At 43.3% G+C, this 27,598-nt stretch overlaps 1 protein-coding gene across 6 annotated transcripts in view; it reads left to right on the top strand.

Annotated features, from left to right (window-relative positions):
* The window catches only part of USP12 (ubiquitin specific peptidase 12), a 57,272-nt gene extending 36,351 nt beyond the window's left edge, over window positions 1–20,921 (top strand). For 5 of the 6 annotated variants that reach the window (XM_070471713.1, XM_020916308.2, XM_020916307.2 and 2 more), the window contains 7 exons: window positions 2,728–2,941; window positions 8,073–8,299; window positions 10,228–10,304; window positions 10,424–10,507; window positions 13,801–13,998; window positions 16,461–16,539; window positions 17,710–20,921. In XM_070471713.1, the coding sequence (XP_070327814.1) occupies window positions 2,728–2,941; window positions 8,073–8,299; window positions 10,228–10,304; window positions 10,424–10,507; window positions 13,801–13,998; window positions 16,461–16,539; window positions 17,710–17,811 (981 nt within the window). In that variant the 3' untranslated portion in view covers window positions 17,812–20,921. The remainder of the gene's footprint in view (window positions 1–2,727; window positions 2,942–8,072; window positions 8,300–10,227; window positions 10,305–10,423; window positions 10,508–13,800; window positions 13,999–16,460; window positions 16,540–17,709) is intronic. The other variant, XM_070471714.1, reaches the window with a different exon arrangement.
* The last annotated feature ends 6,677 nt before the right edge of the window (window positions 20,922–27,598 follow it).

Genomic DNA, 27,598 nt, shown 5'->3' with positions numbered 1-27,598 from the left:
TGCAGGGAGCAGGTGGTTGGGGACGTGGGGTCTAGAGTTACATGGAACAGAGCCACCTGAACAGAAATGGTGGTGGGGAGAAGAGGGTCTTCCCTTAGAAGGGTATGTTCATGGGACAGGCACCGTCACCAACCAGCGTGGGCGACAGTGGGGCAGTTAACCATTTAAAACATTCTGCTGACATTATGTTGACGTAATAGTGGTTAAAACCAGTAGTTTCCAAATGGAATATGTAAGATGATTCATTGGGGGGTGGGGGCGAAAGTATGAGCATGGCTAATGTTTACTTTTATCTAAAAATGAAAGATCGATTAAGCCTTGCTGGTTCTTAATAAATGGATGGTGCTGGCACCCGTATGCCATCCACACGTGTGGTCTGTGTCACTGCAGGATGCACAGTGCTGCAGGCTGACGTGCCACCCCTCTGGTTTACTGTGCTGTTGTCATCTATCATGATTTAAGTGTACACCTGGGGGTTATAGGATTTAATCTGTTTCAGCTAAGCTAATTTTCCAAAAGGGACAGATGACTCAAAAAGGTTGTTTCAAAAATAACCATGTAGTGATGAGGTGTGCCGGAACCACACTAAGTTCTTCATGCAGATCATTGAGTTAATTCTTCACAAGATTGTAGAGGTTGGTGCGGGTATAAACGTCATTTACAGATGAGGAAACCGATAAAGAGAGTGGCTTGGTAACTTCCCTAGGAAGGCGTTGATAGTAAAAACCTATCCTGTGTTTTAAAGTCATTTGAAGTCATTCTTTAAGTAATTCTGCCACCAACTTGATAGACATTTAGGTTTATTTCTGTTTATTTTCAATTTTAGGAATTTATTTTTTCTTCCTGTTTTTGTTTTTAATTTAGTTTTTTAAAAATATGGATACAGGGACTTTCCTGGTGGTCCAGTGGCTAAGATTCTGAGTTCCCAATGCAAGGGGCCCAGGTTCGATCCCTGGTTGGGGAACTAGATCTCACATGCTGCAACTGAAAGTCTGCATGCTGCAACTAAAGATCCCGTGTTCCTCAATTGAGACCCAGGGCAGCCAAATAAATCTTTTTTAAAAAATATGGGTGCAAAAGAAACTTCTTATAACCATGTACATGCATAGTGGCCTCACTTTCATTGCTTTCTCCTCTTTTCCCTCTCTCTATAAATAATCATTTATATTAGCTTTTGATTTAGCCTTCCTAGTTTTAAAATATCAGCAGACATGCGCTTGTGTTTATGGACATAGTTGAAGGGTTCCCATTCTTCTGCACTCGTCTGCAGGCAGCCCGTTAAAGGTAATGCATACAGGACCTCACCCTGGGACAGTTCTCTGAGACCTGTCCTCGGTCCTTGTTTACTCCCTGGATCCTCCCTGATTGACTTCCAGGTGTTTTATTAGCCTGCTTTTCACGTCATCGTTTCTATTCATGGGAAGGAAGAAGGAAGGCAGAAAATATTTGCAAGCTCTGTGTTCTTTTCTTTGCAAAGTAAGACTGTTTCCTCCCTTGTTATTAAATAGAAGGAAACTCGTGCCTCCCCAGCGTCTAGTGGTTAAGACTGTGTGCCTCCAATGCAGGGATGCAGGTTTGATCCCTGGTTGGGAGACTAAGATGCCACGTGCCTTGGGGCAAGGCCAAAAAAAAAAAAGAAGAAGGAAACTGAAGCTGAGTGAGTCGCGGTCACCTGCTTCAGGCCACATGGCCAGTGAGAGGTGGGGCTGCCATTCAGGATTCAGCTCCAGAGCAAGTCCACATCCTCCTGATGCATCAGGCACGGTGTGACCCGGCGTCTCAGCATGTCGGTGGTGGTCCAGCTGTCACTGCTGATTTTTTCATCTAATACTTCTAAGTATCCTGTTTTTTTTTCTTATTTTTGTTTTTATTTTTTGTATGGCACCAAAGAACTTGATAGTAAACTTCACTATTATGTTTTTTTAAAGAATTTTTGAGAGTTATATTTTTAAATGTACAGTATAGAAAATGGTTCTTATACAACCAATACTATCAAAACAGTGGGACTTGGAAAAGAAAAAAATTCTCCAGAATCCTAAACCTTAACTAATCTCACTGTTTAAACTGTGTAGTTCCTTAACTCAGTGGTCCTAAAGGCCAAACTTATCACATGTATCTTTCTTTCGGTTTAACCTGAAACTGATGTCAAGAGCATCCATTTAATGTTAAAATGACTAATTTGCAGTTAGGACAATTATTTCTACCCTCAGTTCAGTTCAGGAGCTCAGATGTGTCCAGCTCTTTGTGACCCCATGGACTGCAGCATGCCAGGCTTCCCTGTCCATCGCCAACTCCTGGAATTTACTCAGTCATGTCCATTGAGTCAGTGATGCCATCCAACCATCTCATCCTCTGTCACCCCTTCTCCTCCTGCCTTCAGTCTTTCCCAGCATCAGTTCCAATGAGTTTTGCAATGAGTTAGTTCTTCGCATCAGGTGGCCAAAGTATTGGAGTTTCAGCTTCAGCATCAGTCCTTCCAGTGACTGTTCAGGACTGGTTTCCTTTAGGATGGACTGATTGGATCTCCTTGCAGTCCAAGGGACTCTCAAGTCTTCTCCAACACCACAGTTCTACCCTCAGGTACCTTATAATTTATGAGGATCATAAATATTCGCTCTCTTGCTTTCTCTTCTCTCAACAACTCTAGGCTTGGAAATTCTTTCTCTGGAAATTGTTTTACCCCCAATTTTAACAAATAAGTTTTTTTTTTTCCTTTTCCTATTCTAGTTTGGCAATACCTGCTACTGCAATTCAGTTCTTCAGGCACTTTACTTCTGTCGTCCGTTTCGGGAAAAAGTTCTCGCGTACAAGAGTCAGCCCCGGAAGAAGGAGAGCCTTCTCACGTGCTTAGCAGACCTCTTCCACAGCATCGCCACCCAGAAGAAGAAGGTTGGAGTCATACCTCCTAAGAAGTTCATAACGAGACTGCGGAAAGAAAATGGTAAATAACTCTTCTGCTTCTCAGCCTGCTGCTAAGGTAACAGGACGGTCGGGTGCAGCAAGCGTCGGCTGGGCGTCCTCACACCCAATGGTGCGGCGCCTCTCAGAAGCCAAAGGTGGTGTTCCTGCCGCAAAGGCAGTGCCAGCCAGCTCAGTGAGGTCACAGTCAGGCGGGTTTCTGTGAGGTGTGGCTGCCGTCTGAAGTGTGCTATGCAGAGATCAAATTCTGTAGGCCTGGAAATGAGAAATTATCATTTCTCTTTTTTTGCCTGCTTGGCTCTTTGATCAAGGAAAGTCGTTGAGAGGCACTTCCCTGGTGGTCCAGTGGCTAAGACTCCAGGCTCCCAATGCGGGCGGGGGCGGGGGTATTGGGGGTGGCTGGGTTTGATCCCTGATCAGGGAACTAGATCCTGCATGCTACAACTAAGACCCAGTGTAGCCAAATATTGAAAAAGGAAAAGTTGTGGGGTCTTCTGCAGTTTTTTTGTTGATTTTTTTTCCCCAATTACTGTTCATTTGGGTTTTTTGGTTTTTTTTTTGGTAATGCTTTTCATGAATATTAACTCATTTGATCCTTACAATAACCTCATGAGAGGCCATTATATTTCCCCCACTTTAGCCATGGGAAAAAAAACAAAGAAGCTGAAAGACTTGCCAGGAGTCACACCCCAGGCAAAGGAAAGCGCCAACACAATAAATGAAACTTTCTGGCTTAGGATATATGGTTTTTAACTCCACCCCCTACCCCACCCCCCCTTTTAAAAATAGTAACTGGCTACACCCCCACTTCCCTTTTCTCTCTTCAAATAGTTTTCATTTGATTTCCTTAGCAAGCTCATCTTTAGTCACTACTTCCTCAGTTGCCATGTGTCACTGGCACTCAGGGATGTTAAGGTGACCTGTCAGGTCCGCATCCTCCCTGACATCTGAGCCCAGCATCTGTCCAGGGTGGTGAGCTGCCTCGGGAAGTTTGGATGGACTTGAGAAATGTGTGGAATTCTTTTTGCTTGTTTGTTTGGATGTAGGCATTTCAGTCACTATAGGAAGAAAATTGGGTGTTATTTTTAGTTTCATTTGTTAGTGGTCAAATATAATGATGCCCATAGAAATATGATTTGAGAAGTTTCTAAGGTTGGTTATTAATGGGGAGTCCTGCCCTTAACTCAGTTGACACTGTTCATTGTCACATGAATCGAGAGAAGCATGGGTCATACTGAATTTCCTAAAACATATGAAGATGCTGCAATAATATAATTATAGGTTACTATTTTTTAATCTGATAACCATGTTAAAAGTTTTGTTCATTTTCTCCATATACAAATAGGTTAATTGCTCACAAAAGCACTTTTTTAAAAAATATTTCCCTGATTCAGGCTAAACCTACTTACTGTCTTAAATTCCAGATGTGTTGAGTATCTTCTGTTTGTGAGAAAGCCAAGTACAACTCTGTTTGAATGAGACTGATTCCGGTCTTCTCGGAGAGTTGTTTGCTTTTTTTGTCTGTGTTGGTGGGACACTTAAAAATTTTGTCCTGGTAGGAAACTCATGTACAGTTGACCTTTGGACAGCATGGGTTTATATTGCATGGGTCCACTTATATGAGGATTTTCTCAGTAGTCAATACTACAGCCCTGCGTCATCTGTGGTGGCTCAGATCCCAGGAGCATGACTGGGTACGGAGGATCCTCACATGCGAGGGGCTGACTGTGGTTTTACGTGGGTTTTCACCTCTGCGGAGGGTCACTTCTCCTAAGGTGGCTTGAAGTCAGAACAGCTGGCTTGTAGCAGTGTGATCATTCACGTTGCTGTTGGGGGCCAAGTTTATTCTTCTTACATCACAGTGCCTGTGGTCTGTTCATTCATTCATTCATTCATTCATTCAAGAAATATTAAATGACCTCTTTGGTTTACCATGGAGTTGAATGTTTTTTCATGTATTTTATTTAACCTTTAAAATTTTGTTTCTGTAAGTTGTTGATCTCAAGTCTTTTGCCAACTCTGTCTTTTGTATAAATTCTTTTTATGTTGAAGATGTTGATACCTTTCAGGTTTCACCATCTTAAACTTTTTAAATGATTTCTAATGTGTGGAACTTAGTCTTATGCGGTCATATCTGCAGCTCTTCTAATATGTAATTTTTAAATTCCATGTTCTTAGGGAGGTTTTCCCTCGATTTTCTAATCGGTTTCTATTCTATCATTTTGAAAATGTAAACCGTAAACTTCCTGAACTTATATGAGCTCTGGAGGTGAAACTTCCTGACTGGGTGGTGGTCTGAGTGCATCTTGTTGGCTGGGTGCAGACGCCTGTGTGGCCAGGTAGCCTGGCTGCCCAAATCCCCTGGGTGGGGCCCGATGGCCTGGCTTGAGTCCTGGTTCTGCCGATACTTGGCAGTGTCTTTACCGCTCTCTCCAATTTTCTCACTTGTGAAATACTGCTAATAGCGGTGTCACAGGGTTGTTAGGAAGATGGCATGAGGCCCTGCCCTGGAAGGTCTTCCTCTGCAGGCTCAGGGTATGTGATGCGAGCACAGGTCAAGTGCTTAGTGTTGCCATGACAGCGACTCATTTGAGTAGCTGCGGGGGATGTTCCTCGGAGTTACGGGTCTCATGTTTGGAAGGGCCTTTAGAGATTCTATGGATTAAATAGATTTTCTATGATGCCTGTTCCCTAAACCTGACTGCATAGCGAATCACCCGGAGGAGCTTAGAGAAGTGCAGTTTCCAGGCCTCACCCAACTCTGTCAGAGGCTACACACGGGGTGATTTATCATGTTCACGGCTTCCTCTGTGGTTCGTATGCATTTGCCCTGGCACTGCCACGAGGTTGTCCACTTTCTGCTTTAAAACTTGCCCTGTTGTAGTATCTGTTCAGTTCAATCACTCAGTCATGTCCGACTCTTTGCGACCCCATGGACTGCAGCACGCCAGGCTTCCCTGTCCATCACCAACTCCTGGAGTTTACTCAAACTCATGTCCATTGAGTCGGTGTTGCCATCCAAACATCTCATCCTCTGTCATCCCTTCTCCTCCTGTCTTCAATCTTTCCCAGCATCAGGGTCTTTTCAAATGAGTCAGTTCTTCGAATCAGGTGGCCAAAGTATTGGAGTTTCAGCTCAGCTTCAGCATCAGTCCTTTCAATGACTATTTAGGACTGATCTCCTTCAGGATGGACTGGTTTGATCTTCTTGCAGTCCAAGGGACTCTCAAGAGTCTTCTCCAACACCACAGTTCAAAAGCATCAATTCTTTGGCGCTCAGCTTGGTTTATAGTCCAACTCGCACATCCATACACGACTATTGGAGAAACCATAGCTTTGACTAAACAGACTTTTGCCGGCCAAGTAATGTCTCTGCTTGTTAGTATACTGTCTAGATTGGTCATCACGGAGCAGGCGTCTTTCAGTTTCATGGCTGCAGTCACCATCTGCACTGATTTTGGAGGCCAAAAAAATAAAAGTCTTAAGTCTCTCACTGTTTCCAATGTTTCCCCATCTATTTGCCATGAAGTGATGGGACCAGATGCCATGATCTTAGTTTTTTGAATGTTGAACTTTAAGCCAACCTTTTCACTCTCCTCTTTCACTTTCATCAAGAGGCTCTTTAGTTCTTTGCTTTCTGCCATAAGGGTGGTGTCATTTGCATATCTGAGGTTATTGATATTTCTACCAGCAATCTTGATTCTAGCTTGTGCTTCATCCAGCTCAGCATTTCGCATGATATACTTTACATATAAGTTAAATAAGCAGGGTGACAATATACAGCTTTGATGTATTCCTTTCCCGATTTGGAACCAGTTTGTTGTTCCATTTACAGTTTTAACTGTTGCTTCCTGACCTGCATACAGATTTCTCAGGAGGCAGGTCAGGTGGTCTGGTATTCCCATCTCTTTAAGAATTTTCCACAGTTTGTCGTGATCCACATAGTCAAAGGCTTTGGCATAGTAAATAAAGCAGAAGTAGATGTTTTTCTGGAATTCTCTTGCTTTTTTTGATAATCCAACAGATGTTGGCAATTTGATTTCTGGTTCCTCTGCCTTTTCTAAATCCACCTTGAGCATCTGGAAGTTCATGGTTTATGTACAGTTGAAGCCTGGCTAGGAGAATTTTGAGCATTACTTTGCTAGAGTTTGAGATGAATGCAATTGTGCGGTAGTTTGAGCATTCTTTGGCATTGCCTCTCTTTGAGATTGGAATGAAAACTGCCCTTTTCCAGTCCTGTGGCCACTGCTGAGTTTTCCAAATTTGCTGGCATATTGAGTGCAGCACTTTCACAGCATCATCTTTTAGGATTTTAAATAGCTCAATTTCAAATGAGAGGAATGATGGAGGAATTCCTTCAAATGATGGAGGAATTCCATCACCTCCAGTAGCTTTTTTTGTCGTGATGCTTTCTAAGGTCCACTTGACTTCACAGTCCAGAATGGCTGGCTCTAGGTGAGTGATCACATCATCATGATTATCTGGGTCATGAAGATCTTTTCTGTATAGTTCTTCTGTGTATTCTTGCCACCTCTTCTTAATATCTGCTGCTTCTGTTAGGTCCTTACCATTTCTGTCCTTTATTGTGCCCATCTTTACATGAAATGTTCCCTGGTATCTCTCATTTTCTTGAAGAGATCTCTAGTCTTTCCCATTCTATTGTTTTCCCCTATTTCTTTGCATTGATCGCTGAGGAAGGCTTTCTTATCTTTCCTTGCTATTCTTTGGAATTCTGCATTCAAATGGGTATTTCCTTCCTTTTTTCCTTTGCTTTTCACTTCTCTTCTTTTCACAGCTATTTGTAAGGCTTCATCAGACAACCGTTTTGCCTTTTTGTAGTATTTATGGGATGATAGATTAAGTGAACTGATAAAAAGCAGTTGTTTCTTACCACCTCAATACATTATGTATGAGGACAGGTTTTCTCTTTTTTGATCAATTAGTATTTTTTAGGAGATTTTTATTCATCATAACTTTATTTTCCCCAAATTCAACTCATAATTTGTACATGTGAAAGATACCTGTTTCTTGTCCAGTACTAACAGTCCTGAACATTTTATGTAGTTCTGATAAAAATACTAGATATTCTGTTTTTATTTAGTTTTTTAATGTAGTTATTCATTCTGAAATTCTCTATGCATTCTTATTTTTAGAGCTCTTTGACAACTACATGCAGCAAGATGCCCACGAATTCCTGAATTACCTACTAAATACCATTGCTGATATTTTACAAGAAGAGAGAAAGCAGGAGAAACAAAATGGTCGTTTGCCTAATGGTAACATTGACAGTGAAAATAACAGCACACCAGACCCAACATGGGTTCATGAGATCTTTCAGGGAACACTGACTAATGAAACCAGATGTCTTACTTGTGAAACCGTAAGTATATCATAAAATATCGTATAGAACACGTCTAACCCATTGTGTTAAAAGTTCTTTGAAGATGAGTGTGAGAGTGAACTTGAGAGTTATGGTGCCTGTGGCCGACGAGCCTCTCAGCTGTCTGCTTGCTGACTGAGCCCTGAGCTGGCAGAGGAACACTGGCTGTGGTTTGAACTGTTTTGAGGCTTCATGTTGAACAGGAGGGCTGTCTCATGACTGCGGTGCCGTACAGAGTAGTCTTGCCACTCTGATGACGCTCTGTGCCCTGGCGGCCACTGGTCATTTTACTGCCTCCATAGTTTGCCCTTTGCAGATGCCACATGGTTGGAATCATAGAGTATGTGGTCTTTTCAGATTGGCTTCTTTCACTCAGCAGTAGATATTTAAGGTTCCCGCCGTCTTTTCACAGCTTGATAGCTCATTTCTTTTTAATTGATTGCTGAATTACATTTTATTGCCTGGATATACCAGAGTTTATCCATTCACCTACTGAAGGACATCTCGGTTGCTTACAGGTTTTGGTAATTATGAATAAAGCTGCTCAGAACATGCACGTGCAGGATTTTGTGTGGATATAAGTTTTCAGTGCCTCAGTTAGTGGTCAGGGGCGCAGTTGCTAGATCGTGTGGTAGGAAGAGTACATTTAGTTTAGGAACTACATTCGCATTCCCACCAGCAGTGAGGGAGAGTTCCTGCTGCTCCACATCCTGGTCAGCACGTGCTGATGTTGGTGTTTTGGATTTTGGCTGTTCTAATAGGTGTGTAGTGTTGTCTTGTTTTAATTTGCACTTCTCTGATGGCATATAATGTGGAACATCTTTTCATGCACCCATTTGCCATCTATATATCTTCTTTGGTGAGGTATCAGTACTAGTGTTTGGCCCATTTTTCAAATCAGGTTGTTTGTTTTCTAGTTGTTGAGTTTTAGGAGTACTTTGTACATTTTAGGTACCAGGCCTTTGTCAGATGTGTCATTTGCAAGGATTTCTCCCAGCATGTGGCTCATCTTCACATTCTCTGAACTGTGCCTTTGGCAGATCAGAAGTTTTTAATGTTTTAATTTTAAATTTTAATAAAGTCCTGTTTGTTTTTTTTCCTTCATCGAAATGCTTTTGATATTCTTTAAATGCTTTTGGTGTCGTATCGAAAACGTCATCACAGACCATCTATATGTGTAGAGTTGTGTGGTGGGGGCTGGGGGGGATGGGGGTTGCTCCGGGGGACTGAGTCTGACGTCCTTCCTGTTGCATCCTGTTGAGGGAGGCAGCCAGCATGAGTGATGTGTCCTATTCCAGTTCAATGAATAAGTAGTAACTTTAGATCATTATAGATGATTTATTCATAATTCAAGCAGAACATGGTTAAATTCAGAGGATAAATGAAAGAAGGTCATAAGTGAAGGCTCAGTTTGGCATGTTGGGCTAATATTTTTTCTTAAATGGTAATTTTTTTCTTAAATAATTAAACAGTACAGAGATCGTCCTTTACCAGCCATTCTCATTCAGCCTTGTCCTGTGTTCTTTTAAGAATTACTGTATATGGCATAGTTTACACCCTGGACACAGGAGCCTGGCGGGCTACAGTCTGTGGGGTTGAAAGAGTGGGCCAAGACTGAGTGACTAAACTACCCTGAATACCAGGATTCGGGGAAGTGATGGGATTTCACATCACACTAGCCTTTGCCAGTAAGGAGAGCAGCCGTAGGTGCACTTTGGTGCTTTCCTCTAAATATAACGGACGGTATTGATTCAGTGTCCTTTTGTAAACTTGCATGACTCAAGTAGTTTCTTTTCAACTTGGGGGAAAAAAGTTCTTTATTTATTTAATAACACTAATAATAATCCACATTTAATTCTGTCATTTTGGAGCAGTAATTTACTGATATCTAAAGAAATCAAAGGTAATTAATTCTCTTATTTTTACAGATAAGCAGCAAAGATGAAGATTTTTTAGACCTTTCTGTTGACGTGGAACAAAACACATCAATTACTCACTGCTTAAGGTAAGCGTGGAATTATTTATTTTGACAGTTAATGATTATCTTTGGTTTTTAGAATATCTTTAAATGAATACATCATTTTCTGGTATAGGCAAAACTAATTTATTTTGAATTTTACACAGGGGTTTTAGCAACACAGAAACTCTATGCAGTGAATACAAATATTACTGTGAAGAATGTCGCAGCAAACAGGAAGCACACAAACGGTAATTTAGTGTTTTCTGAAATTCATAGTGATTCTTTGGCCATGGATGTTCTAGCCAGAAGTGATCTCTGGCAGTTTGCATTGAATAATCATCCTTCATTTTATCACCAGCTGTTAAGACTCATTAGGTAATTACTAGACAAACACGTTGGGTAGTTACCAGGCAAACAGTGCTCAGCTGCTACCTTGACTATCCACACTTGGTGAGAGGTTAGTCACCATAACCAGTAGAGTGAGAGGATTCTGCTTTGAAGCTTTCCTCCTTGTGTAAGCGTTCTCTGGGTGAGGAAAGAAGAGGGGAAAGGTGCCTTCCTCACGCCCACTCCAGTCCCCACTCTTCCTCCGTGGGATTCATGCCTCCTCTCATTGTGTCACCGTGAAGACCGTATTCTGGTATCAGGAAATGGACTCATCATCACCCTGATTATTTTACTTTTTATTTTGAAGCAGCCTCAAAGTCTTGTGAACAATATACCAAGAATGCTTTTCCACCCTAAACCATTTGAGAGCGGGTCCCTGCTGTGATGTCCCGCAATTCTGAGACTTCGGTAGCGGTGTCCTGCCAGCAAGGAGGTTTCCCCTGTACCATGTCTGTCCACGTCAGGAGAGCAGCAGTGATATGTTACTGTTGTTGTAGACCTTATTTTAGCATCACCAAATGTCCCAGTAATGTCCTTTATAGAAAAGAAAGATCCAGTCCAGAAGCACACGTTGCATTTAGCATTCGTGTCTCTGGCATCTTTTTACATCGGGAGCAGTTCCTTGTTAGTCTTTGCTTGACTTTCACTCTCTTGACACTTAAAAATTACAGGTTAGTTATTTTACATAATGTCCTTCTTTGGGTCCATCTCATGTTTTCATGTGATGAGATTCAGATTATGTATTCTGGGCAAGAATCACACAGAGGTGAGGCTGTGTTCTTTTTAAATGGTACATGATTTTGATACGTGTCATGTGTCAGGGCCCCCATGACCCCTCCTGGATTTGATGCTTCCCTAGAAGGACTTGCAGGATTCAGCATCTGTAGTCCTGCTCACAGCTAAGGTTTGTCACAGGGAACAGTGACAGGTCTGATCAGCAAAGGGGAAGCCAGGCCAGCTTCAAAGTGTCCTGTCCCCGTGGAGTCACATGGGCACACTTGTTTCTTCAGCATCGAATGTGACAGCATTGTCTCCCAGAGAAGCTCATCACAGACTCAGTGCGGTGCCCGAGATTTACTGGAGGCAGGTCACCTAGGCATTCCCTGCCTGTGTGTGTGCATACACGCTCAGTCACTCAGTGTCCGACTCTTTGCGGACCACAGTCCTCCGGGCTCCTCTGTCTGTGGGGTTCTCCAGGCAAGAATACTGGAGTGGGTTGCCATTTCCTCCTCCAAGGGATCTTCCTGACCCAGGGATCAAACCTGAGTCTCTTGTCTAATGCATCACAGGCGGATTCTTTACCCGCCAAGCCATCAAGCGTGTACCAAAACTCCAGGCATGTACCAAAACTACAGGCTCCTGGAAGGGAAGCCGGTGTTCAGCATGAACCATTTGATCTGCAGAACAAGTTCAGGCACATCGAGACCCGCTTACCAGCTAGGAAACAGTGGGAGCTCCCCCAGATCAAGGTCCCAGATTCCAGCTGAGGGTTAGCCCCACAGCCAGCCTTTCCCAGTATGTCCCGTGACTGCTGCCGTTCTCTCTGGTCACTTGACTGAGGTGCTGTCTCCCAGTGTTAAGCTGTTAAGCTGTGCTTTTTCCCCAGTTGTAACTCATATGCATTTTGTGTGGAGGTATTTTGAGATTGTAAATATCCCTGTTTCTCAGTCTCAGTGAGGGCTCCAGGATATTGTATTTGAAGTTATAGATTTAATTTCTAGAAATGGAATTATTGGAGAAAAGGGCATAAAGACCGTTGATTCCTGTGGCTGACTGGTTTTCCAGGAAAGATTAGGTTTTTACATTTATTTTCACTAATGTTTTCCACTGGCCAGGTTAGTAAATATTTCTGGGATCATCAGCTGCTCCTCCACACTTAAGATCTGTAGAATGCAGGTTTCACATAAGGCTATAAAATTTTTTTTTTTTTCACTTTATTGGAGGCAGTGGCTTAGTAAATTTTTTTTTTTAATTATGAAAAGTGTTTTGCTTCACTGAACACATGCAGGATTCAGCCCTGCACTGTTTGTCAAGTACCTGCTGTGTGCCAGGCATATTCCTGGGTGGTGGAGAAATCCGATGAAAGAGGTGGTTCCTGTCTGCCCAGAGTCCAGGCCCTAGACGAAGAGAGAGACCACAACCATCTCTATATTCTGTAGTGTAGCAAACCGTACTGAGACAGAGTGAGTCTATGAAGTGCTGATGGAGGACCAAGGAGAACGGCTGTTTCTGTCAGAAGGGAAAGCATTGGCAGCGAATTTTGTAAGAGGCTGCCATGCAGTGACGTGGGGGAGCAGAGATGGCGTGGAGGGGGTCTTCAGGATTGTTGAGGGTGAGGAGGCCTGGACTTCACAGGTATAAACCTCATTCCTGTGTTTCCAGGTTATTTTATCGCCTTTCCAGGATCCACGCAGTCAGAGCTGTTAGTAAGGAGCTGTATTACATCTCTGTGAAACACCCTGAGTGGCTGGTCTTCATTGCTCTTCTCTCTCTCTCCCTCCTGTTCCCAGTCTGTTCCTGACTTACATATATGAGTAAAACAAATGGATTTCAGTCTCTGCTCACAGCAGCTCTTAGGAGCCGGTTTTTCCTCTACCAGACACAGGCATTGCCTGTAGTCTGCCTTGTCAGAAGGGACCTCTATTTCACGAGTACAGAGTTCTTAAAATAAAGGGCTAGTCCTCTGTTTGGGAGCCACATGGAGTTCCACATCTCATTGTGTGGTTTGAAGATGATGGGGAACAGGGGGCCGTCTTAAGACTGCCAGAATGTTGCTCTGCTGATGTAAGAGTCACAGTAGATTATTGTTCACCTCAGACCATCACAGCATTATTAATCAGCTCTTCCCCAACACAAATGGCAACCCACTCCAGTATTCTTGCCTGGAGAATCCCACGGACAGAGGAGCCTGGCAGGCTACAGTCCATGGGATTGCAAGAGTCGGACACGACTTAGTGACTAAACCACCACCACTCCGCCCCCAACACAAAATAAAAAACTTTAAAAAGGCACAGGTAGAAATACGCGGAAGTGGGCAGTGCCGGGCTAATAAAACTGACCGTCAGTGGTTAATTGAATCCTGCAGTTTGATAGTTCTTTTAAGGTCATGGTGAATGTCTGTTATTAAATTCTGTCTTCATGTTTATTCTGACAGGATGAAAGTGAAAAAGCTGCCCATGATTCTAGCTCTGCATCTGAAAAGATTTAAGTATATGGATCAACTTCATCGATACACAAAACTTTCTTACCGGGTGGTTTTTCCTTTAGAACTTCGTCTGTTTAACACTTCAGGCGATGCGACCAATCCTGACAGAATGTACGACCTCGTGGCCGTCGTGGTTCACTGTGGAAGGTAATGGGCGTGGGCCGTGCCGGCAGGAGGCTGGGGATGGGCAGTGCTCACAGGACATCCCAGAGCCTCTCAGAGGCGGGCCTGCCAGAGATTCTGTACCCCCGGTGCTCTCGGACCGAGATGCGTTTATTTCAGGATGAGTATTTCAGATCCATTTTACCATCTCCTTAAAACTTTTATATGTTAAAATAGTGTGTTATTGCTTGGATCTGATATTTGTTCTTATTATCTAAATAGGGGCTTCCCTCGTAGCTCAGTTGGTAAAGAATATGCCTGCAATGCATCAGACGTGGGTTCAATTCCTGGGTTGGGAAGATCCCCTGGGGAAGGGAATGGCAACCCACTCCAGTATTCTTAACTGGAGAATCCCATGGACAGAGGAGCCTGGTAGGCTACAGTCCACAGTGTCGCAAAGAGTCGGATATGACTTAGCGACTAAACCACCACCACCACCATCTAAATATTACTCTGAGAACTTTTAAGTCCTGTTAGTTTTCTTTTTGGTTTTTCTTGGTTGTTGGTTTAAAAAAAAAAAATGCTGCTTAAAGAGATTTTATAAAATAAATTATTTTTGCAAAATCTAAGACTAGTTGGATATGTTCATCATGTTAATAATTTAGGAAAAACACTTTAAGAAGGCTTTGGAAATAACCTTCAAAGATAAGTTTTCTGATTTTACAAGTCTATGTGTGTGTTTCCTATTAGCTAATTTAGTGTACTGTCTCATCTATAGATCTTAATTTATAAAATAACTCAAAAAGATTCTCAGACCACAAGAGCATTTCATAATCAACATTTATGTTTGGAACATAAGTCTTCATTGACTGTTTATAATTTCCTGTATTTTATTTTATATATATATATACACACACACACATACACACCCACTTTGGCTGTACTGTACAGCTTGTGGGATCTTAGTTCCCTCACCAGGGACTGACCAGGGCCTAGCCAGTGAAAGTGTGAGTCCTAACCACTGGACCACCGAGAAATTCCCTTCTTGTGATAATTTTACAACGAGACACTCCTCCATTTCCCCTCGTACTAACAGCGTATTGTATCCCAGCTTCTCGTTAGCTGTCCCTTCCTCCCACCCTTCTGCTCAGAATATGTTGAGATAGCTGGGAGGCGGGTCCACGTCTCTCACAGTCTTTAACCTCCACAGTCTGTGTTGGCCCATTTCCTGTCGTTTATCCTCAGCAGTAATCTTGCTTTTCCATTTTTGGAGCATTCTGTTTCTAAAGTAAGTAATGACATCTGAACAGAGGAAAGCAGTATCAGATAACTTACAGAATCCTATTGTAATGATCAGACTGGAGGTTTATGTTAGCATTAAAATTTTTTTTTAAGTTTAAGATGTTTTCTTCTGCAGGAAAAATGTGCTCTCCTCATATCTTTCTGTCAACAGAGATACTAATTTTAACTACGGGATCAAAGATCTAAAGAAACTGGGAGGCAGCTTATTCTCAGATCTGAGGTTGCTGCTTTTAAAATCGTATTCAGAACCATAAAGGATAATTTGTGTTGAAAATTTTTTCAAGGCCTATAATATAATAACTGTGGTAGAATTGTAATTTAATAAAAAATTATATAAACTTTTCTAGTGAGTCGTCCTTAAGTAACTGGGAGCAGCTAAAAAAAGTCTTTGATATGTTCTTTAAAAAGAATTTCCTTTAGGGAATTTGCCGGTGGTCCGGTGTTTGGGACTCCAGCTTCCGCTGCAGGGGACGCGAGTTCAGTCTCTGGTTGGGGAATGAAGATCCCACAAGGCACGTAGCATGGCCAAAAAAAAGAAAAAAAGCAAACCCCACCTTTATTTTTACATTTTCCTAGATTTCTGTATCCAAGATTTATTTAAAGTGAAATACAGAGGCAAGTATAATAATTACATGTTGCTAAGAATTAAGTACTTAAAACTAGCACTGATAATACTAAAAATAAGTTACTTGTTTAGAGAAGTTTATGAAGTTGGACCTTGATTGCAGATCCAAGGTTTCAGTATCTTTTTCAAGCGTCATGTGGAAGTTTTCCTCAAGAAAAACTATTGCCAAGGGTTAAGACTCAGAAATAATTCTACGTACATCGTTCAATAGTTATAATTCAGTGTGTTCTGGCCTCTCCTGCCCCACAAAAATGCTAGAAAGTTTTACTTAAGTATCTTGCAGAATCAAATTTGAACATTACTTCAAAAATAATAATTTTAAAAGGCAACAAAGAATTTTAATAGTATAGCTTTATATAAATAGAATACTGGTTATATCTCTCAAAGTAGAGTACAAATTACTTTAAAACCAAATGACGTTTGGATCAATGTAGCTTGATCTCTTGGGGGGGAAAGAATAGGTAAGGAACATTTGTATCTGTTTCAGTTTTTCTCCTTTACAGAACATGGAATTTAGGACATAGAAGAGTAATACTAATAAACTTTGTATAAAGTTAACTTTTATTTCTCTCTGTTTTAGTGGTCCTAATCGAGGCCATTATATTGCAATAGTTAAGAGTCATGATTTTTGGTTGTTGTTTGATGACGACATTGTAGAAGTAAGTAGTTTCCTGATTTCGTGTTTTCCTTCAAAGTTATGTGTGTTTCTTGCTCGTGACTTTTTCCTTCCAGCTTCTCATTGTATATGATAGGTTTTCAGGTTGTAATCGAATTCCTACTTCTCACTCCCTAATATCCAGTTCCAGTGCTGCTGGAACAGTCAGCTAGCCTTGAAAATGTTTAGAATAAAACAAGTGAGACCTTTCAACCACAGAGCTAGTCAAGAAAAGAAAAAGAACTTACACTATTAAAAAAATAATTTATTGGGCTATAAGACACAGTTAAGTATGCAGATTTTAAGCAACAGCTTAAATTGTTACATGTGTACACACACACAAGAGTGCACACACTAACTGCCATCTAGATCAAGAAATGGTGTATTTCAACACCCCAACAAGCTCTCTTATTCCTTTTCCCCTTCAGTACCTACAGCTTTCCTCCCCCATCCCCCATCCCCTGGAACCCACTATTTCTAATTTTATTATCTTACTGGGGTTAATTTTGTCTGTGTTTGAATACAAGTGGACTCATCCAGTATGACTTCTTCGGTCTCTTTTTTCACTCATTAGTATTTATGCAGTTCATTCTTGTTACCTGCAGTAGTAGTTCTTTTTTTTTATATTGCTATCTAATTTTCCATTGTACAAATGTACCATGTTAGAAACTTGGCTTTTTGTCCATTAATGATTATTAAAATGAAACTGCCTTGGTTACCCTTGTATAAGTCTTTCACTGGTCATATGCATTCATTTTTTTCTTGAGTATATATTAGATTGGACCTTATGAAATTGCCATATTCATAGATCCCAAGTGATAGACAATTAGTTGTTTCTTTTCTTTGTTGTTTGTTTTTTCAATTAGTTGTTTCTTATAGTTTGGCCTGTACCTAGGAATAGAATTGCTGGGTCACAGGGTATGTTCAGGCTTAGAAGATAAAAGCATCTTGTCTGTGTCTGGTGCTGTTTTGCACTCTCAGCTGTGAATGAGAGTTCCGTTTGTTCCACGTTCTCACCAATACTGGGCATCATCCAAGCCACTCTGATTGTGCAGAGCTGTTTTACAAATGAGAAAATGAAAGACATTATCCTAAGAAAGGTTGACGCTTTTACTGGATTCCAGTGGTCCAAAGAGCTCATTTTTGTACTGACGTTTGTTTTTTTCCCTCGTAGAAAATAGATGCACAAGCTATTGAAGAATTCTACGGGTTAACATCAGATATCTCGAAGAACTCTGAGTCTGGCTACATCCTTTTCTATCAGTCCCGGGACTGAGGGAACTGCGATGAAAAGAGACTTTCTGCCTCATTTCTTCTCTGGTTATTTGGGAAAGGATCAAGCACCGATTTTTCCAAGAAAAGAGAACTGCAGGAAGCTCAGGGGGGGCAGCAGCACACTTTGCACACAATAAAGCAAAGACCGTGGGTTAACACGCTCTTCCTATCCTGGTAGTTGATTGATTCGCTCAGGTATCATGCTGTCTGTGCAGTTCCGCACAAGGCAGTGAAATCAGAGATACCAGCTCCTCTTGTAAAACAGCCTTCCAGTAACCGACATGCATTTTCTCTTCCTTCATTGCACCAGTAGTGATTGAGCTCCTTGGGGGTGCAGCAGAGAGAACGGGAGTCTGTGCGAGGTTATACTGACGGTGGCAGGAGGTGATGCTGAACACGCTGAACATGCCGCACACGTGCGTGCCTGGGTTGGACACGTAGAGAGAGAACACTGGGTAGTCTTTTCGAGCGTAAACCAGAAATGCTTTTTGGGCCCAACACTTGCAGTCGCCTTCCTGATGTAAAGAGACTTAACAGATACTAGAATCCAGTGTCAGGAAGGCAAATACGTTTGCTTCTCTGAAGAAGCTTATAATCATATACAGTATATGTATATCTAGGGAACAATTGGTCAAAAGTGGCTTTTTGTTTCCCCAAGGGGAAAGACTGGCTTTGTAATTATAATTTTTTTCCTTATTTATTTTACTTAAAACTGGTAGAGTCTAAGTATTGTATGAAGTGCCCATGATTCTGTTGGTAAATTTGAGCATATTTTTATTAGTTTTTGTCAGTTTAATGAATCCTCTTGTTTGTTTTTATTTTTAAGGTGAATTTTTAAACTATTTTAAATCATAAGTTACCTTAATAAAAATTGCAGTGAGAGAAGGTAAATTATTCTTTTTCCAGGAGGAACTGATATCTCTGGCTCTAAATATTTGTTCCTGGTTGTAAGTTTTATTCAGCTTTAATTTCAGTAAAATTAAAAAAAAAAAAAATTCCCTATTGTTGTGGAATGACGGAAGAAATCCTGGTGCGGTAGTAGTGTGCTAGTCTTGAGGGTTCTTCAGTTCTCTGTTTCAGGCTGAGGCCACGTTTGGAAAACTCATGTCACAGCAGTTACGTTATTTTCAGATGTTCTTTATTCTGGAAAGAAGTGACCATCCCAGCCCCAGCCTTTCTGGGGAGCTGACAGACCCTGTGAGGAGTGCATTAATGAGGTCAACCAGGAGTACTTTGAAAGCAAGTCCTTTTTACCCCCCTTCCACCTTTACAGATCTTACAGGAAGAGTGTTTAGAAATTTAACTTTGTGTTTGTAAAGACTTCATTCTGTTGGGAGTTTCAAGAAGTGACATGCGTGATGTAAGATGTATGTAAACCATTGTGGTTGACACTTTCCTATACATCAGTAAGTTGTCTGACAGTGGCCGAATGTAACTTGCAGAAAATAATTGAATATATATTCAAGATAATAGCAATCAGGTCTTAGATGTTCTTTATCCAAGTCTTTTTCAGGCAGTAATCTTTTTTTTTTTTTTTTAAATTGCTGTAATTTTCTAAACTTATTTTACTAATACTGTTGAATCTGAAAAAAAAAGCAACAAAGAAGAATGTTTTTGTCTGCTGCTATTATTAACATTTATTATCTGTATCTTTTAGCTCAGGAAATGACTTCACCTATTCGTTCCACGAATAGATCTTTAACAGGGTCACTTAGCTAATTGGGCTGTTGAAATAAATGTGCCGGGAGAAAATGATGATGTCTTCTGACAGATTGCTTTTGCAGATAACAGTTTCTAAAGCCTTACCCCTGGCTGGGATGGTTTAGTACAAATTACATGGCCTGCCCAATCTACCAATGTGGCTCAGAGAATCACAACCAAGAATGCGGGCAAGCTCAGAGCTCTGGAGGTGCATACATTTTTTTTTGCTTTGAGGGCTTCAGCCAAATCGTCTTGTAATTTAAAGCTGAAGGTCTGCAGCTTTCAGTCCAGAGACGAGGAGTAACCTGAAGCTGAACCAGCTTTGACTTGAATTGGGCCGCAGCATGTAGAAGAAAGATAGATGAAGTCATTTGCATAAAGGTACAGTGTTGGGATACTGTGTTGTGTTTGTAAACTACATTATGCATTTTAAAAAGTACAGTAAAGTAAAAGCCAAGGTTAAATTTTCTATGAAAGCAAGTTCTCACGTTCTTCTTGAGTTCCATGGTAGTCGCACACTGTTCACATCTACACCCTGTTTAATAGGACGACCTGTCAGGGGCGGGACAATGACATGATGGTTCTCCATTTACTTTGTCCTCTTAAGTGCAGCTGCATCTATGTGTAATGTCTCGAAGCTTCTCAGAAACGCAGTATGCTTTAAAAACACGGAGGGTTTAGGGCTAGGGGGAGAAATGCAGACAGAGGGAGAAAAGTGATGCGTCTGGAAAGCGACATGAGGTTGTGTGTTGGCTGACCGACTGAAAGGAGAGGCGGGTTTCGCTTGTACACGGTGGTGATCGCTGTCTGACTGTGTACATGTTTGTTGGGATGGCTGTCCCACGTTTTGTGTGTTGGAATAAGAATATCTATGAATTATTGTAACTGAAAGTAAATATTCTAAATTAAGTCTCACTTCTAAGTCACACGGCTTCCGCCTTGGCAGCGGTACCTTTAGAAGCTGGCCAGAGACAGGAGCCCTGAGACTCTAGGCAAAGGGAGGGGGGTGGTGTGTAATATATGGGTCTCGTCGCCTCTAACCATCCGTGTAGAGTTTTTCCTTTCCTTGATGGCAGTAGAAAGACCTCACTTCCATAACATACTACTCTTGATACTTTCTTTAAAGCTACTTTTTCATTGAAGATTTCTCTCATGAGGTATTTAAGCTGGGAGCCGGGAGGCTAAGGCGCTCAGGTCCTGGCTCTTCAGTGAATTTAATTGTGTGACCTTGGGCAAGTCACTTAACCTCTGTGTGCTTCAGTCTCCCGATCTTGTAAAATGGGAGTAATACCTACCTCACAGGGTTGTTGTGGGGATTAATTAGATACAATGTCTGTAAAGCATCTAAGGTTCTCGAAGAAGGCGCTATATAAATACAAAATAATATCTATTAAAGTTGGTCTATTTGTGCCTGTGGGGTTTCGTGTGTTTTTTGTTTTTCCTCCTTAAAATGCATTTACAAATTAGAAGTATACACTGTGGGCGCTGTCTTACTGCTTTTCCGCAAACGTTTACTACTCCTGTCGCCCAAAGAAATTTTCCCAGAACGCATCGCATGAGCGTAAACCGGCGTTCCATCCGTGCCTGGACTTATTCAGCACACACCGTGCATGTATTGGTCTTTATTTAGTGGTGTTGTCTTTCCCCAAATCCCAAGTTTAAAAATTTAAATTTCGTATCATAGAATCTTAGAGGGCAAGATACCTTTGCAGTCACTGTTCCTAACACCCCATTCTCCCTCCCACAGGCGTACTTGCTCCTGTAAAATGATCACGTGAACTTGAGACGAAGCCTGGTCCTCTGTTGAGTGACTTAAAAATTGCTGTTTCTTGATTCCCATGGTTCTTGGGAAGTCTGGCCAGGCAGCACTCTCCTTCGAGTCTCTGAAGGAGAGTTCTCAGAGTTAAACACAGTAACCGGGAGCCAGCCGGCTGAGGACCTGAGATAAACACCTGTAACTTACTGAACTTCGGGTAAATGACATTGTCTGTATTCAAGAGAGTGTTTCGCAGGCTGTTGAAAAGCCATGAGCGCCCCTCACCTCTTCCACCTTCCTGTGTCATTTGGTGCTTGTGTGTAAGTTATTTGAAACCCTCTCCACCTTTCTTCATTGGTCTGTTCTTTATGATGAGCTATCAACCATTTTTAAAAATCTCCAGGTCTGCTGAAATAGCCCATCATTTTTGAGTTGAATGTGTGATAGACTCTATACTCAGCATTTTACATTTTTTAAAAAGGTAGCTTGAAGACAGTGTCTCAGAGGTCATGATACAAAAAAAGGAAACTAGGTCTCGCCAAGGTTAAGTGACTCTCTCCAAAGTCACTCAGCTGGAAGGTGTCAACTAGGTATAAGTTCACTGCCAAGCTCTTAACCCCTTGGTTCCTAAAGAGGGTTCTACAGTGCTCTTAGGAATTCTCTCTCAAGCAGCCACTATGGATCTGATTGCTGAAGAAACAAGCTCACGCTATTCGTCATATGCCACTTACTATGAAAGTGAAATAGTAGTGAAAGTATTAGGCATTTGTTTAGTCATGTCCGACTCTTTTTTATAACCCCATGGACTGTAGCCCAGCAGGCTCCTCTGTCCGTGGAATTTCCCAGGCAAAAAGACTGAAGTGGGTAGCCATTCCCTTCAGGGGATCTTCCCCACCCAGGGGTTGAACCCCGGACCCCTGCATTACAGGCAATTCTTTACCATTTGAGCCACCAGCCTTACCAAGTAAGCCACTTAGAATCCACCTTTATAATGGGTTCCTTCCTTAAATTTCCTCACTTGCTGTCAAGGATTTGCCTATAATGAAACTGATGCAGAACTTAATGAACGCTTCATTTCTCTAAATTGTTTTTAAATAAGCAAAACTTTCAAGAGCAAGAAAAACCATCCCACTCTACTGATAAGTCGTTTCCAATTCTGGACAATCGCAACTTGCTGGCATTGAGAAAGCTCATTCTCAAAGGCTCCCAGGTGGTTCTAATCATCCAGTTTGGGGCCTGTGTTAGGACTCCTTTGAAGTTCTAGATTATGTTTCTGTAAGGTCATGGCCAGTCTGGAGTAGACCTGATGGGAGCACTGTTGAAACGTCAAATTAAACAATGGTCAGGGTTGATTTCCTTTAGGATTGACTGGTTTGATTTCCTTGTTGTCCAAAGGACTCTTAAGAATCTTGTCCAGCACCACAATTCAAAAGCATCAATTCTTTGGCACTTAGCCTTCTTTATGGTCCAGCTCTCACATCCTTATATAACTACTGGAAAAACCGTAGCTTTGACTATATGGACCATTGGAAGTGCTGAAGCTGAAGCTCAAATACTTTGGCCACCTGATTCAAAGAGCCGCCTCATTGGAAAAGACCCTGATGCTGGGAAAGATTGAGGGCAGGAGAACGCAGCGACAGAGGATGGGATGGTTGGATGGCATCACTGACTCAATGGACAGGAGTTTGAGCAAACTCTGGGAGATAGTGAAGGACCGGGAAGCCTGGTGTGCTGCAGGCCATGGGGTCGCAAAGAGACATGACTGAGTGACTAAGTGACAGATTATCAGGTCATTCAGAAAAGGACTCCAGAACGGGAGTCAAATCAGCAGAACTGGCTCACATCCTCGTCACAATGACTGTGGTTCCATCCATTAGGGCAGGGCGGGGGGGGGGGGGGGGGGGGGGGGGTTTGGTGGCTCTTGTCTGATGAAAACGGGTGTCATAAACACACGCCCCAGAGGGACAGATGTGGGCCTCAAACTCCACCCTCCTCATTCCCAAGCAGGATTTGAAAATTGCCTTGAAAGCTGCAGTGAAAATTTTACCTGAAGGATGATAAACATTTACCTTTGCTTTTAGAGCTCATGACTGATCCTACATCTGAACTGAGTTGTGGGATGGCGGGCCAGAGCCCAGGAGCTTCTGAGGCCCACACATCTGAGAAGGTGGGAGGGGAGAAAACTTCCCATGACCAAGGTGTGTGCGTGTGTGTGTGAACCCACCGGGCTGGGACCCCAGCAGGGGGCCTTTGGAAGAGGGTGTCAGTGAGTGACCAGACCAGGAGCGTGGGGACAGGAGACCCACAGTTGAGGCTAACCTTCCCATCGGTAGGTAGGAGACAAGTGTAGGCAATGTGCAGACAGGTCAAGAGAAGTACTGCTATGTTATTAAAATTTACTTTGCAGATACAGGGAATTCATAATTTGATTGAGTACACAGCCATGAAAACACAGGGTTCCTCATAGACTACTGAAGAGTTGAATAAGGGAACTAACGTTTACTGAACCAGACCCCTGACATACTATCTCATTTACTCCTCAGTAACCTTGTGTGAGCATCCTCACTCGCTCATTTGTGTCTGACTCTTTGCGACCCCATGGACAGTAGCCTGCCAGACTCCTCCGTCCATGGCATTTTCCAGGCAAGAATACTGGAGTGGGTTGCCATTTCCTTCTCCAGGGGTCCTCCTGACCCAGGGACCAAACCCACGTCTCCTGAGTCTCCTTCATTGGCAGGTGGATTCTCTACCACTGAGCCACATAGGAAGCCCCTTCACTCCATCTTGCTGCCCTCAGGTTGCTTTTCTGATTCTCTCCCATGGCGCCAGACTGGTTTCCATCACAACGGCCATGTGCTTGCTTCAGGGACTTGCATTCTACAGAAGGAGTCTTCCACCTCTGCTCGAAGTCTCACTAGAGCAAACTGGCTGGCAGGTGCAAATGAACCTGTAATCTCTCCAACTCATCTGCATACCTTTGAGGGGAGCTTTGTTTATTCCTAAATCAGCTGATGCCTGAAGTTCATGATAATATGCTTAAGACATGTGATTACCTACTACATAAGTCAATTATATGTTATGTATATAAGTATAATGAGTTTGGAAGGGAGAGTTGCTTCTTTGAAAGCTCAGTTGAATGATCTGAGAAGATGCAATAACGGTAACAATATTTGCTTTAAATTAGGTGTAGGGGACACCGGGGGAAATTAAGAACAGAAGGATTCTGTACTGAAATTGTTTTTCAACAGTCTTTAAGATTTCCAACCCCTTTAAAGAAAACAAAATCCGAAATTGTAGATAATTCATTACATATGTGATTTACGCAAAGAGCGAGACAGCAAGATTTCCCAGTGAGGGCATCACTCAAAGAAAGACTTCAGCTCTGGGTCAAAATATTGGCAAGTAAATTACCATGTATGTGTTTTAAGATAAAAGAAAATGTTGAAAGTATTTATATAATTTTTAAATCCTTGGTTCATCTACGTATTTATCGAGAGCCTATTACGTGTCAATGTTGTTAGCTCTGGGAATGAAGAAGTAATTGATTCAGACCAACAAGTCCCTGGTGCAGAATGTACCTTCTAGTGTAGGCCACAGCAGGAAACGGGCCTGTGAAACATACCTGTGATGTCATGTACGTGTGTGGACCGCACAGGAGCGCAGACCCTGGGATGCGGTGAAGAGGCAGGGGCAGGGAAGGGCTGTGTTATGAGGGGACATGAGAGCAGAGAGGGAATCTGAGGGGAGCCACCTGGACATCTTAAGGGGAGACTGGAGAGGCAGGGGGGCCAGAGGCAAGACCCCCAGCCCGGCCTTAGCTGGACGTATTGAAGGAGTCTGGAGAGCAGGTTGGAAGATGGGGACTAAGGGAAGAGGAGGACAGGCAGGGCCGTGTCAGGGGGTGGGGGTGGGGTGGGGATGGGGGGCTGACTTTGGACCTTATCCAGAAAATGAGGGAAGCCACGTCGGAGAGGAGCCTGGCTAGGTCTGATTTCCAGGGTTTTTTTTTTGGCTGAGCAGGGTACATGGGATCTTAGTTCCCAGCCAGGGTTGAACCTGTGCCTCTTGCCATGAAAGTGCAGAGTCCTCATCACTGGACTGCCAGAGAAGTCCCTGATTTCCAATTTTAAAAGGACGCTCTGCTACTGCATGGAGAACTGAGGTCAGGGCGTGGGGTGTAGGGGGGTGCTGTGCTCTGCTGTGCTTAGTCGCTCAGTCCTTCCTGGATTCTTTGTGACCCCATGGACTGTAGCCCACCAGGCTCCTCTGACCCTGGGATTGTCCAGGCAAGAATACTGGAGTGGGTTGCCATGTCCTCCTCCAGGGGATCTTCCCAACCCAGGAATCAAACCTGTGTCTCCTGCTTTGCAGGCGGATTCTTGACCCTCTGGGCCAGCAGGGAAGCCGGTGGGATGGGTGGCTGGGGTTAAAAGTGGAAGCAAAAAGCCAGAAATGGGCCAGACAGGGCTGAGCAGTGATGCTGAGGAGGACAGCAGGGAGGCAGGACGCCCAGGGCGGCAGCAGAGAGGAGCAGGTGACGGTGGAGGGAGTGACCCTCTACCAGTGGCCTGATGGATGCAGGAGGGAGGGGGCCAGGGAGCTTAGGGAAGGGACAGGGGTGCTGGGGGTGCGGGGCGCTTCGGGGGAGGGGAGCGCTGGGGTGGGGGAGCGGCGAGGGGCAGGGGGCGCCGGGTGAGGCGGGGAGTGGAGACTCTGCGGACTTTTTCATCACAAGGGAGAAGGCCGGAGGCGAAGCCTCCTTTCCGTCTGTCTCGGCCTCAGGCCTCCGTAGCCGAGGGGGCGGGAGGTGCAGCCGGCCACTCTTGCCCATTTTTGGCGGCGCTGCAGGGGCTGCTGCTTGGCCTGGTTCCCACGTGGAGGGAAAATAAGCCCCAGGCTTACATTTCTCAGGCTTTAGGTAGACGCCCTGCGGTTGGGAAGCTTTTGGAAAATGTCTGTTTATAGGAATCTATTTTATATACAGGTGTCAACAATCTATTAAAAAAAAAAAAGAAGAATTATTTCTGGAAGCCTCTGGGCCTGGCTGGGTCCCCATCGTGGACGGGAAATACCCTGAGTGGGGTCACTCTTGGGGACCAGGTGCTTCTGCTGAGCATGGGAGGCACTTGACATCTTCAGAGATGTCACCCCACCTGCCTGGCTTTAATTTTGTCATTTCTGCCTCTGCACCTTGGTACTGGACTTTGGGAACAGATGATGCCAAAAGGTTGAAGATCTGAAATGTTTGAAATTTGCTCCAACATATCCCTTTCTTGCCCTTGATAAGCCCAAGACAGGGAAGATGAAGGCAGATATGTGCTTTTTACAAGGAGGAAATCCCAAGTGGGTTCTTATGGACTAGTGTGGCCCTGTGAGGAATTATTTTTTCCCGGCTGGAGGTAGGTCAGGGCCCAGAACCCAGGCCATCGGCCTTGCCTCCCAACCCACAGCTGCCTCTTTCCTGGTGGGAGACGACAGTGGGGGAGGGTGTGGTGTTGGGGGGCGGCTGGGCGGTGGCGGGGCAGGGAGGAGTAGGAAAAGTTGTCTGAAGGGAACAGAGAAGAGGAGGGCAGAGCTGCTCTGGGCCGGACAGCTCCCAGGGCCTCTCCACCCAGCTTTCTTAAGTTTGAAAAAAATGTTGCTTTTGAAAGTGAAAGTGAAGTCTCTCAGTCATGTCCGAGTCTTTGCGAACCCATAGCCCACCAGGCTCCTCCACCCATGGGATTTTTCCAGGCAAGAAGACTGGAGTGGGTTGCCATGCCCTTTCCAGATCTTCCTGACCCAGGGACTGAACCCCGGTCTCCTGCATTGTCAGCAGATGCTTTACCATCTGAGCCACGAGGGAAGTCCCAAATAATAGCCAACATACCTGAAGTTGCCATGACAGTATCGAGTTGGCCAGTGAGGCCATTTGGGTGGTAATAGAAAAACCCACATGAACTTATTGGCCAACCCAAATATATGTACAGTTTAATACCTAGGAGACCCCTGTGTGCCTCTCTCTCTAGTTAACCTCTGACCCCTCAGAATGACCACCCACCTGACTGTCCACTACAACGGCACGTGAGCTTTGACTCTTTCTGAACTGTGTAGGAGTGGAGTCCTACTTGGTTCCTTTATCCCAGCATTCTCGCTTTGAGATTCACCCACGCTGTTCTGTGCAGACTTAGTCCTCTGGTTCTACTGCCATGTAGGATTCTCTCTGGTGAATATACCCCAGTGACTTACTCATTTGACTGTGGATGGGAATTGGCTCTTGCACGAGGCCGTTGGCAGCGAGCAGCGCTATTGTGAATATTTTTGTGTATGAGTCACACATGTCGTTTCCCTG

Source organism: Odocoileus virginianus, chromosome 8 (assembly GCF_023699985.2).
Source record: "Odocoileus virginianus isolate 20LAN1187 ecotype Illinois chromosome 8, Ovbor_1.2, whole genome shotgun sequence".
Taxonomy (NCBI): Eukaryota; Metazoa; Chordata; class Mammalia; order Artiodactyla; family Cervidae; genus Odocoileus; species Odocoileus virginianus.
The sequence above is the reverse complement of the archived record's forward strand: the minus strand, read 5'-3'. Positions and strand labels throughout refer to the sequence as shown.